A 13682-nucleotide genomic window follows, 5' to 3' on the forward strand; every position below is an offset into this window, starting at 1 on the left:
CACTCAAAAAGTCTTTCCAGTCAACTGAGGAAATAATTAAAAAAAAAAAAAAGTTGTCTGGAAAGAGTTCAAAGTGCACCTTAAGTTTTAAACTAAGGAGATTCTATCACTGTGGTTCTTGTAAGGCAGTGTCATGTTTGCTACCAATGGCGGTACTGTACAAGGGAAATAGATAAAAGAACAAAGTAACCTGCTTGCAAAAGAACTGACAGCTAAGATCTGAGAATGGATATGAAGGCTGAAAGAGCATGCTTCTATCAAAATATCAGAAAAGCTGCAAGAAAGTTTGAAGAATACAGTCTGATGATTACAATGAAAAGGAACAGAAATTATGCACGTCTATATTTATGCTGTCTATCTGCCTTATAGATATAAGCATAAGCATAGCTAGGGTGTGGTAAAGGGGATAGCCTCCTGGGGCACAAAGTGTCAGGGGGTGTTATCAGCAGATACTTTTTTTTTTTTATTTAAATGTGAAGACAGGATCAGAGGTGGAAAGCTTAAGGAACTGGTGCACCTCCTTAGGAGGGATGAAGCCCCAGACTGAAGAACATAACTTTTTTTTTGCTCTTATATAGAGTGCGAGGGCATGAGGGACCTAGAGAGAAGGAAGGAAGGAGAGCCAGGTTTGAGAAGAGAACTTTTTTTTTGGTTGTCACACTAAGCTGAGGGGGTAGAACATTTGGACCTGGCACTTCTCCTCCTAAGTAGGATTGACTTTTTTTTTTGTTGTTTTCAGTTCAAACTAGTATTGAGGCGATATCAGGTGGTAAATGAGCCATCTATGGCTTTGAATAGAAGTATGCCTAGCACAGATTATTGACTTCCCAGAAATCTTCAATATACATATGACTGGCCTTTATTTTCCACTGAAAAAGAAAACTTCTAAATTTCCCTGTAAATAAAAAAGCTTTTAAATAGAAATGCCTCAATAAATACATAAAATGCCATGTCCAAAGGGACCCACCAGAGACATGTGGTGAAACCTTATGCTGCCTAAAATATGCATTAAGTTTAACTTTCCATCTCTCCTTTAAGAAAGTATATTAAGTTTCACTAATCTATGAACCTATGAACTCAGAAGATGAGCACACGAGTTGCTAATTCGTACATAAATCAAAACTGCTTAGGATAGCAGTTAGCAAACAGGATTAAAGTGTAGCAGTTAGGAAAGATGATTCCCTCTGCCTCCACTTGCCTTTTTTGTGACACTGAGCAAGACATTTAACCAGTCAGTACTCCTGGACCACCACTGAAATGGATAAATTGTGCCCACTGGCTTGCCTTCTTATAAAATAACTACATAAATAACCAGGAACGTTGTAGAGATATTTGGAAATGTTTCTCTGTTTGTCTTTCGTCTTTTTCCCAGTAAGGGGTCGCCACAGCGGAACTCCGGTCCGCTAATGATTGGCAGTAGATTTTTACGAAACGCTGAGGTGCCAGCTCGACGCCCAACCTTCAACGAAGGCACGCACGCATGTCTTTCGAACGCTACCCAACCACGGGGAGGACATGCAGACTCCACACAGAAGGCACTCCCAAGCCAAGCCGAGAATCGAACAGGAGAACCTCTGGCTGTGAGGTAACAACGCTACCGCTGTACCACTGCGGACTATAGAGATATTTGGAAATAAAATAAATAAATAAAAACTGCATCACTGCAAATAACCTCAACTTGATGAATCTGGAAAATAATATCAAAATAGTAGCCCTTGTAGAAGACATCAGTGGCTAATTCAGCAGGGACGATAATAAATCCATACAATGCTAAATAAGCGATATTGCTCTGTCTGAGAGCAGCAAGTCTTACAAGAAATTTTCCTTAAGCCACGATGGCTGCTGAATAATGATATATAGATCCTAAGCTGTGATTAGTTACTAGTATAATTTATGTGGTGACTTCTTTGAAATGGCTTGAAGGGATTAAATACAGCTAATCTGGGTCGATTATTCAATTTGGTATGTTATTTGATAATTGTGAGCCAGTCAAACCATTCCCTAAGCAGTGGTATGCTCATTTTAAAACAGCATTATGAGCTGTTTTGAGTCCTACATTTTCTTATCTACTGAACTTTTCAAGAAAGTACCTGTAGCAGCTGAGAGGTATGAAAAGGTTTGTCACTAAATGGGAATATTGTGACAGTCAAAGACATAGTCAAAGGCCCAAGCTCACTTATGATTTAAATGAAGTCTCAGATTTTTATGAGCTCAGTCAAAGACGACTAAAAGCAATAAAATACTATTGACAGATCACTCAAACAGCATTGGGCTCTAAACATTACAGTCTGATCTAATCAAAAATTGTATATGTGATGCTGAGTTATAAGATATGTTTCACTTATTTTGTTTGTTTTGTTAACTTGGGAAGAAAACTGATCCACATAAACTATTTTCAGGTTCAGCACAGGTTGAGAAAAGCAAGTGAATACAAATACACAAGACAAAATAGGAAATATGAGAAGTACAGCATCAAATAAAAAAGTACAGCATCATACAGTAACTGACACAATTACAAAAGAGTGTAAAAATGACTACAATATCAAACAAACAGGATCCAATAAATGCAAACAAGTTCACAAATGCATAGTAGCAGAACATTATTAGGGTGCTGTTATGTTGTTTGAGTAGCAAAATTATGCCGTGTTATGGGGTTGATGCAGGATATATTTTTAATATTAGGGGGGTTTTAAGAGATACTGATGTTAAATGGTCGGGTCAAGTAATCGGCCATACAAAACAGCAGTTTGTTAAAACTGTTTAAATGTTGAGGATTTGGACTAGGAGAGATTTCCTTTGGCAAAGCATTTGCATTTAGCTTGTTTAAAGATGTATACTTTCAATTGTTTCCTAAATTTGGAAAAGCAGAGGGTATCACATATTTGACTGAGGATGGCTCCCCAGCTTTTGACATGACAGAAAAAGTGACAGAGAAAGCATAGCCAGTCTGTTTTAGATTGGTGTGTGGTGTAACAAGCTTTGGTCTTGAGGAGGGGTGTGATCTGAGATTGTTTGTATGGTGTCTGTCCTGAGTCTCCTGGCAAATAAGGGGAAGGATTCCATGCAGATGAGTATGAAGATCATAGATCTATGTAGGAGTGTAATTCTTTGGAGGACTGGTAGCCATTGACTTTGTTGAGGGTGTTACTGTGCTGTTCTCTCCTGTGGGACAGCAATATTAATATGCAGATAGTGCTGGAAATGGATTGGACTAAGGAAAATTATTTTTGGAGGAAAAGGAAATTACAGGGGGACCATATTCAAGTTGAAGTAGCAGCAGACTTTCACCAATGGCTGACCTACCTTTATGGGAAAGGAAGTCAGAAATGTATGGTTGATTGCTGCATTTTATATATGTTCCCTCTGGAATGTAAAGCATAGCCACCAGTCTTGCTTTTATGCATGGCTATTTTATAGTGTTTTGTTATTTCTAGTTTTTAGTTTGTACTTTTTAAAGCTTTTAAAGCTTAAAAACAAACTGGAAAATGCCTCTAGTGTGTTTTTTCGCTCTATTATGTGAGTTCACTGCATGATGTAGAATGGATTTTCAAGTGCTTGCCCCTCCCTTTGGGACTAAGAATGAGTTTGATCACAGCTATTTTACTATAGGCAGAAGATACGGGAGTAGTCAGTCACATATAATTTACACCAAAGTGTACATTTTTAATTATTTTGTGCAATAAAGTGTACTATAATTTAATTTCAAAACAAGGTGAAATATTTATTGTAGTTTATGGTTACATAGTTAAATGGGCGGCTGCGGTGGTGCAGTGGTTAGCGTTGCCACCTCACAACAAGAGGTTCTCTGGTTCGATCCTCGGCTGGGATGCCTTCTGTGTGGAGTCTGCATGTCCTCCCTGTGGTCACATGGGTTTCCTCCAGGTGCTCCGGTTTCTTCCCACATCACAAAGACATGCTGTAGGTGAATTGGACACTCTAAATTGGCCCTAGGTGTGAGTGTATGCATGTGTGTGCCTTCTGTGGAAGGTTGGGCACTGGGCTGGCAACTTGACACCGTAAAACTCCACTACCAATCATGAGCGGGCAGGTGATCCACTGTGGCAACCCCTAACAGGGAAAAAGCAGAAAGAAGAAGAAGAATATGGTTATATAGTTAAATGGCTTTTTGTGACAGTCAGGTTGGTTACATGTTTGTTAAGCCTGAATTTTCTAGGAGTGGTGGGCTATATTTGTAGAGGATGGGGTTACATTTTGGAAGCAGCATACAATTCTAAAAATCTGGCTATACAACTGACTACAGGTGCTATCTGTATGACACAATACCAGGCTACCATTTTCTAAAAGTCAGGCTTTATCATTGTTATTGATGTCTTGAATGCAGAGAATCAAGAAAGAGGAGGCTTTGGAGGAATGCACAGAGTGCATAGAAAAAATACACAAAGCAAAATAAATCACAATTTAATCAAGTTACTCCTTCTGTATATTGAGACAAATTGTAACCTATTATTCCTTATAAGACAAGAATACCAATTAATTCACATAAGATACCACTGCTGAATTACTAAACTAAATTTGTTGACCGGGTTGGTCCATCTGGGACAAAGCCCTTTTTTAGTGGAGACCCGGGAAGAAAAGCTCCAAAGTTACAAGTAAGATACATAACAACGTAATGAGAGTCCACAATACATAAAACTGCTTACAGATTATATACAATGTTAGCTAACTACGTTTATTGTAGTAGGTAAACAGGAAAAAAAATATTTATAGTATAGAGAAAACAAAATAATAAGGAAGTTACTTAGTAGCAGCGAGATGAAATTAGAGTGCAGAAGTGGTTTTTGAACATTCTGCTGTTGAGGAGAGGAGTTCTTACTTACTTCATGAAAACCTATTCTCCCCCAACCCAACATGGCTTTTCATCAACACAGAGTACAACAACTGCTCTTATATCCTTCACAGACACCACCATCAAGTCCAGGGATAACAATAAATTGGTCTCCTCCTTCTTTCTAGACCTCTCTAAAGCTTTTAATAATGTCTCCCATCCCAAAATGGTATCAAAAATGTCTGCCTTAGCTCTACAGAATTCTGCTCTTAGCTGGTTTACTAGCTATATATCTAATTGTTACCAGACTGTTAAATGGCTCTCTGCTTTCTCTCTTTTCCTCCCAGTGGGATCCAATAAGATGCCTTCCTTACCCCCATTCTATTTAATATATTTACTCACAGTCTTCACACATCTTCCGAGCATGCTTCTCTAATACAATACTTATACAATGTCACTCTAAACTGCTTAGCAGACAGTCTCCCACATCTACAAACCATTACTCAAGAAGCCTTCAACTGTATCAAAAATTGGTTAACTAACAATAAAATATTCCTTCAGTCCCGCAAAAACACACACAAAAAAAAAACACTCCTATTCTTTCCAAAGTCCCTAACACCTAAAAATAACATTTCATCATTAAATATCACCATTACAGAAGTAGTTTCCCACACCAAACTACTAGACATAATAATAATTGACAGCCAACTTTAATTTGACCTAAATATTCAAAATTAAAACACACACACCCAAATATTTGAATGCTTTATAGATCAAAGACATTTCTCACCAACCCCTCCAGAGCTACACTTGTTAGGTCATATCTCCTTCCTTCCATACTGTATGCTTCTCCCATTCTAACAAATCTACAGGCCAATCTAACATGAAAACTAGAACTATGTTATAAAAAAATCTAGAGCTATCTTATAATAAAGTGGCTAAGTTTGCAGTAAATCATCTGAGCAGTTCCTATAATTGTACTGCACTCAAATTCTTAAACTGGTTTGTGCTGTCTCTTTATCTCAAATATACCCAACTTCTCCAGGCACAAAAAATGATATAAACTCTCTTATCTTGTCCTGCTATTAGTTCTACTCTTATTACCTACCTAACAGACCCCTTTGTTCCTCCAAAAACACCTCCTTACAATTCATAAACCCCCAAAGTACATCAGACAGTCTATCTATATACTCAAACTCAGTAACCAAAACTTGGAACAATATCCCAAAAGACATTAGACTGATATCTAGCATTCACTTGTCTAAACACTCACTAAAGCACTGTCTTACCCAATCCTGACTGTGTACAACAGGCTGAAACATCATCCTTTCTCTTGTGGTCATCCTCACTTATCCTCTTTCTAATTCTCTGTTGCTCTTTCTTTGCTCTAAGCGCACATTTTATCACTCTTACCATCTTCTATACTGTCCATTACCTCCTTCATCTCTTTTTTAATACTAATTAATCTTCAAGGCCTAATCTTAGCTCTCTTCTGTAAACAAGCACGCTCTCAAATTGTAAAAGTTGTACATATACAACAATGTTAACCAGCTAATTAAGAGTACTGAAAATACTTATGAATGTAAATATTGTACCGTTGAGTCTTCTGCCACCTCATTTGTATTAGGTAAGCATTGCACTGAACTTCTGTCATCTTACCTGTATTTCACAATTGTGTATTACTGTACATGTATCAAATCTACTGTGATTAGAGCTTTTCTCCCCAGGCCTCTACTGTAAATGGGTTCTATGCCCAGTCAATCTTTCCCTGTAAGCAACTGACAAATAAAATGGTAAACACTGTATCTGATGTTGTCTTCCAAAAATATAATGGTAAACATTGAATCTGATGTTGTCTTCTTTGTTCCTCCTCATGACAGGGTCTCAGATCCGACCTTCGGATCTGGCTCAGCCATATTCTAAAGACTTGGATCTGACAGTCAAGCTCCTCCCTCTTACCCATAATACACTACATCCACCCAAGTACCTCAGATCTCATTTGCCTCTTCGGCATCTGGATGTGGGTCTTGTACTCTCAAGCTTGTGGGAATTTCTCTTTTGAGAATTCGTGCTAGTTTTTTGTAAGTCCTGCTGCCTTTATTTTCCTTTCTTCTCTTCAAGTGTGTGTGTGTGTTTTATATATATATATATATATATCTACATACGGGAACCTGTCAGTCGACGAAACCACATTTCCCCGACGACCAGATCACCGAGACCACATCGCTGACGGAGATCACTGACAATGGTGAGTTGTGCGGAACGGGATGTATTCCCATTTCCGCAATGTGGTGTGATCTCGGAGTTAGTATATTTAAGTAGGGGGTGTGTGGGGGGAGCAGCACCCCCACATGGGGGGGTGCAGGGTGGCTTGTCCCCCTGCTTTACACATGTTACTGTGAGGAAGTCCTTCAGAAGAAGATGTGCAAAAGGAGATACACTTACTCCCTATTGGAGTCCATAACTGAGAACATGGACTTTGATGAGGGGGAAGGATCCCCCCCCCGATCCCCACCTGAGGACGTCTCCTTCTGAGAAGGAGTCAGTTGTCTTGGAGGCATTGGGACAGGCCCTTCTAAATCTTGGGAGACCCCCCCAGGAAACGCCCTGGTTGATTTAGTATCCCGCCAGGCATGGAAGCAACCAAACACCATTGAGCCCATACCCAAGCGACCTGATAGGTTTTTGGTAGCCCCAGCAGATAGGAAACAATGGAGCAAGGACCTCACAGTTGATGCCATTGTGCTGGCAGCAGCCACCAAGAAAGAGTGGGGAGAAGAAACTGCCAATGCCCATCCACCTAACAAGGAGTCTAGAGTGTTGGACAGGATTGGGAAGCATGTTTACCCCTTGGCCACCTTTGCTCTGAGGTAGTTGAACTACCTGGCCCATTTTACCTGGCTTCAGAGAGGTGTGATCATAGAACTCTCAGCATCTCTCTCAGAGTCCATGCCTGCAGAAAAATTTAAAAAACTCAAGCTGACCACTCTATAGTCCGTTGCCATCTCATTGATGAGGCTGATCTCCCATACCATAGAGAGTACCTCAGGAGCAGCTGGTTCAGGACTTTCTCTAAAGAGGCATGCCTGGATGAGGCTATGTGATTTCACTGAGCCCTTTAAGGCATCCTTTGTGAATGCCCCTTACGATGGCTCCTCGCTGTATGTGCCATCAGTTCAAGATACTCTCACCCACAGTTAAAAGGATGGAAAGACCCTTTCTGCTGTAGGAATCACATTTTCTATGCCCCAGAGTTACTTCTCCATGAACCAATGTGGAGGCAAGAAAATGTGCTTTTGCAATTCCCAAGGGCCTTAACAGGACCCATGCGGGGAACTCTCCTCTAGAGCCAGAGGAGGAGGGTTTGATGGTAGACACCACCCTAGAGCTACATGGGGTCCGCAGAACCAGGGATTTAGAGAAACCTTTTCTGACAAGCCCTACCAGTGCTCTTGAAGTGCTGCCTGACTGTCCATTTCTGGAGGCAGTCAGGAGCCGGCTAGCTTTGCACTCAGAAGCCTGGACCCAGTTGACTTAAAACCATTGGGTGCTAAGTATAATATCCAAAGGTTATTACATTCTCTTTTTTCTTCTTCCCCCAACTCCAAGAACCTCCATGATGTGCCACCCAGTCAGAAGGAGCAGACAGCACAGGAAATTCAACAACTGTTGCAAAAAAGAGTCATCCAAGAGGTCCCAGCTGAGGAAAAAGGATTCAGAACCTACTCCCTCTTCTTTTTAGTGCCGAAAAAGACAGAAGACATAAGATCCATTCTTGATATAAGCAAGTTGAATGGATATGTAAAGAAGTTGAGGTTCCAAATCCTTACGGTTCAGTCCATTCTGCCACTGCTGCACAAGGAAGATTGGATGTGCTAGATAGATCCCAAGGATGTGTACTATCACATCAAAACAGACAGGCACTCCATGAGATATCTGCTCTTCCAGCTGGCGGCCAATCATTATCAGTTAGAGCGCTGCACTTTGAGCTCACCAAAGCCCCCAGGTGTTCACCAAATGGATGGCAGTGGTAGCAGCTCATATGAGGCTCAAAGGATTCCGAGTGTCTCAAAGGATTCCGGGTGTTTCCATACTTAGACAACTGGCTCCTTACCACTCCCACAAGGCATCAGCAAATCTAAACCAGGAATTACTTAATCAAATGATTGTATTCTCTGGGCATCACCATAAACCTGTACAAGTTGAACCTGGCTCTTGTGCAGAACATGGAATTTATAGGGACACAGCTGAACAACAGGGATTAGATAGCTTCTCTCCCCTTACACTGCAATAACACCTCTGAGTAATCAGGTACAGGACCTGTTATCTCAAAAGGCCCCTCCTGCACAAATGGTCTTACAACCCTAGGATCGATGTCAGCAACTATCCTGTTAGTTCCTCTAGCCAGATTTTTCATGTGAGTTCTCCAGTGGGCACTGGCATCGCAGTGGTTCATTCTTTCACACACTGTCCCTTCCCATCAGATTGACTCTAATTTGCAAGCATCACCTCAGCTGGTGGATACAGTTGAACAATCTCCTTCTAGGTAGGCCTTTCTTAAACAACCCCCCTAATGCACCATGACCACAGATGCTTCCCAGTTTGGGTGGGGGGCATTACAATGGAAAGATGGTCCAAGGCACATGGTCCCCTACTGAGACCAGGTTGCATATCAATGTCCTAGAGGTGAGAGCAGTTCTCCTAACACTGAAAGCCTTTCAGGATGCTTTCCCCTTAGGAACTATTGCAGTACACAATGACAACATGTCTGTTGTCTGGTACATCAACAAGCAAGGAGGAACCCATTCTTACCCCTTGTGCAGGGAGGCCATGAGGGTGTGGGAGTGGGCGATATTTTCAGACCACCTTCTAGTTGCAATGCATATCCCAGGGAAAACCAACAATATGGTGGACAGATTTAGCAGATCACTCTCTTGATCCCGTACGGCTGGTCCCTCAATCAGTCAGTGGCAAACATGATCTTCAGTCGCTGGGGCCAAACTTGCTGCGACCTCTTTGCATCTCCCGTCAATAACAAATGCAGCATGTTCTTCATTCTGATCTCTCCTCCAGAGGAGTCCCTGAGGGATGCACTAGTATAAGACTGGCCACTGGGTCTCCTATATGCTTATCCTCCTCTTCCGCTCATCCCAAAGTTTCCTCAGAAGGCAAGCAGGTTGAAGAGTTATGGCATACTTATTGCCCCCTTCTGGCCTCAACAGGTGTGGTTGTCCTTCCTCTGATCTCATCTGAAATATCCTCCTTGGATACTGGCGCCATGTCAGGACCTCCTTTCTCACCCATCAGGAATGCAGCATCCGAATCTTCGTGTCCTCAGACTGACCACTTGGTTTCACCACTTTCAACCCTAGTGAGACAGTCCAGGCTTAATTATCTGGTCTGAAAGATACTTCTAGCTTCGCAAAAGGCTTCCACCAAAAAAGTCTACACCAGTAAGTGGAAAATGTTTGCCATTTGGGCTACAAACAGAAACATTGGCCCTTTCTCAGCACCAATTTTAGACGTTCTCTTTCTTAGTACTCAATTTGTGGAGGGTGCTAGCTTCTTGACCATCAAGCTTCAGTTAGCTGCTATTTCTAATTTCCATACTGCAAGTCAGTCTCATTCCCTGTTCACCTTTAGGTTGTGCAAATCCTTTATGAAAGGTGTTTTCTTGTTGAGGCCTCCCATCAAGGATCCCTCTCCTCCTTGGGATCTCAGTGTCATGTTGCAGGCTTTGACCCAGGGACCTTTCGAACCAGCTGCAAGTTGTGACATGAAGTTTTTGTTATGGAGGGCAATCTTTTTGGTGGCTATAACTTCTGCTAAGAAAAGTTCTGAACTACAAGCCTTATCCTCCAAGCCTCCTTACATAGTTTTTCATAAGAACAGGTTCTCTTTACACACCAATCCTTCCTTTATGCCCAAAGTAGCCGCTGAAAACAATATCAACCAATTTGTCCAATTACCAGTGTTGTTTCCAAATTTCTACAATAAAGAGGAGTATGTTCTTCATCTTCTAGACATTCATAGACAACTCCGTTTTTACCTGCACAGGACCAAGCAACACTGGAAGTCTGACCAACTCTTTGTAGCCTTTTCATCTAATAGATTAGAACAGACTGTGTCCAAAATTACCTTGGCAAAATGGATATCTCGCTACATTTCATACATTTACTCACTCAAGAGACTGGAATTACCTAAACCTCCCATAGCACATTCCACCAGAGCCATGGCTACTTGTTCTGCCTTCTATTCTAGAACCTCCATTGAGGATATTTGTGCGGCAGCAACACGGTCCAACAGTCACACCTTTGTATCTGACCCTACTGTGAGGAAGAATGAAGAAAACAACATCAGATTAAAAGGTTATGTCTTACCATAACTTGGCAACTGTGTTGTCTTCCTCCTCACTTTCCCACCCAACCACCTCCCTGCCTCTTTTGTTCTAGAGGATCCTGGAGTATAAAGGGACTCCTATGTCCCATGTCTGAGCCTCATTTGCCGTTTCTTTACTGTATGTGTGTTGGATGTATGGAATCAGCAAACTCGATCTGAGGTACTTGGGTAGATGTAGTGCATTCTGGGTAAGAGGGAGGTGCTTGAGAGTCAGATCCAAGTTTGCAGAATGTGGCTGAGCCAGATCCGAAGGTCGGATCCGAGACCCTATCATGAGGAGAATTGAAAGAAGACAACATAGATGCCAAGTTAGGGTAAGACTTAACCTGATATTTTGTACAATTCTGCATGACAGTTCTCTTGTTTTGGAAAGCCCTGTTGTGCTGTGTCATCTGTTTCATCTGCCCAGCCTTGACCTGCAATTAGTATACACAGGACAGCATAACCAAGTTAAAGTATCTTGGCAGAGCTAAGTTTTATATTGCACAGTAATTAAGACAAGGACACTAGACTGGATGAATTAATTGTGATGATAGGACAGCTACATTAAAATGTATCTGTCCAGGTAGGATATATTTGTACATTAGCTGTAGAGACTAAAAGTACTATTTACCCAAGGCAGTTCAGTTAACAGATTAATCAGCTTTACATAATGCATTTTAATAAAGGGGTACTGCACCCTGAAAGTTCAGCGGCTCTTCTCCCACCATCAGCAACGTATATTTGTTATACAAGTATGCAAATAAATTATCAGACTATTACTATTACATCCTTCTAGTGTCAAATTACAGTATCTCAAGAAAGTGCATCTAATAAATCAAATTCATACCTTAAACTCTGACTTCTGATATGTATTTGAGTAAGAAAATGGTTTATGGAAAACATACAATGTCCTAAAATTGAAACAGAAAGAAAAATGTTCAGTAAAAGATATATAACACATATAGATGAAGAATATTTTACAGTGATTTCACAGTACTACTTCATAAATTGAGTTAACATGCATTGACATTAAATAATTTTGACTTAAAATACATTTAAAGTGTCTTCTTCATCAGGAAGCACACTAACTTCAAACAATCCTAAACAACAAAACAGCTTCACCTCTGCTGACAAAACTTTTTTTCTGAATGCACCATTAGGCTATCCTAAGATTGTTTAAAAAATACATTTGCATGATGTACTCACCATAAAGTACTGGTAAAGGAGTGACTGCAGACTTTTTTTTTTAAACATCATTCCTTTATTTGACATCCGGCAGACAATATACAGTACCCATGCAGTCCCCATGCATGATGCACGGTTAATTGTGGCGCTGGTAACTGACCGCTTACTTCAGATTTAACCCTTGTTTATACAAACAGTCCAGCCCAGAGACCACAGCAATCAGATAAAACATATATTATACAATGACGGGTCATTAACATTCAAAAACATGCACACTGATTGGTCAGCCCAACCAGAGAGCCCACTGTAAATCGAGCATATACCAATAGAAAAAGTCTGGTCGAATGGACATTTCTTCTACTAATCTATGCCAAGGGTTTACAGTTTTCTTAAGCTAAGAGGCTGAGAAGAACATATGGAGGACAGAGAAAATGCAATGAAAATCAGGTACGTTAAACAAAACTAAAGAAATGTACCTGATTTTCTTTGAATTTTTGCTCTCTCTCATACCTCGAAACTGTCCGAACTTCACAGTTTCTTAAAATAAAAAAAAAAGAAGATGCAAAGGAAAGCTTCCCATCTTTCCAAAGCATGGATGTACTGTGTAAGTGTGTGTACTGTGTAAGTCCCATATGCATGCACAGTACCAAAGCCACAGAATATGGAAGCAATGAGGAGGAACAGCATGGCGCCATTATTTAAGAAAAGTAGGTAATTTTTTTCTTACATGTCATTGTATAATAGCAATAACCAACTCCTGGGTGTGATACATTGAAGATTTATCCACAGTTGCCTTCACAATTAAACCATACCAACTGTGGGAAAATCTTCAATATACCACACCCAGTCATTGGTTACTGCTATGTTAATCACTATTTGTATATTTCTTAACTAAAAACACAATGTTCATTCCTCCTTTCCTAGTTTTCCAATTTGTCAATATTTCACTTCATGACACTTCTCCCTCTTCACTTTTTGTTGCCTGCCCCATTTTTCCTACATACATGTAATTGGTTCAGTCTCAAAGTTCCCCCTTTGTACATCCTTCTTTATTTGTTACAGTCCTATAATTGATATGCTGCATTTTCTCAGTTAATATATTTCTCTAATTTCTGTTGCCTACCAAGTTAAACTTTTTTATTAACTATACACAGTGTAACATGTTTCTTTTTAAACCATGGGTCTAACCCTTTATGCTCCTCTAGTTTATATTCTTGTCTTGTATTATTCTCTTTCTTTCATTTCTGAGTAATCAGTTCCCTCCACTGGCTTGTCTGGGTTCCTCAATCCCATTTTTCTCCATTTCTTTAAAAATGTTTTCTTTCCTTTC

General features: G+C 40.4%; 1 protein-coding gene across 1 annotated transcript in view; it reads right to left on the minus strand.

Annotated features, from left to right (window-relative positions):
• The window catches only part of ADGB (androglobin), a 4124629-nt gene that overhangs the window by 1995589 nt on the left and 2115358 nt on the right, over positions 1-13682 (minus strand). Inside the window, exon 17 of the mRNA XM_044074542.1 lies at positions 12015-12078. Within this exon, the coding sequence (XP_043930477.1) occupies positions 12015-12078 (64 nt within the window). The remainder of the gene's footprint in view (positions 1-12014; positions 12079-13682) is intronic.

This window comes from Protopterus annectens, chromosome 1.part0 (assembly GCF_019279795.1).
Source record: "Protopterus annectens isolate FY-2018-M chromosome 1.part0, PAN1.0, whole genome shotgun sequence".
NCBI lineage: Eukaryota > Metazoa > Chordata > Ceratodontiformes > Protopteridae > Protopterus > Protopterus annectens.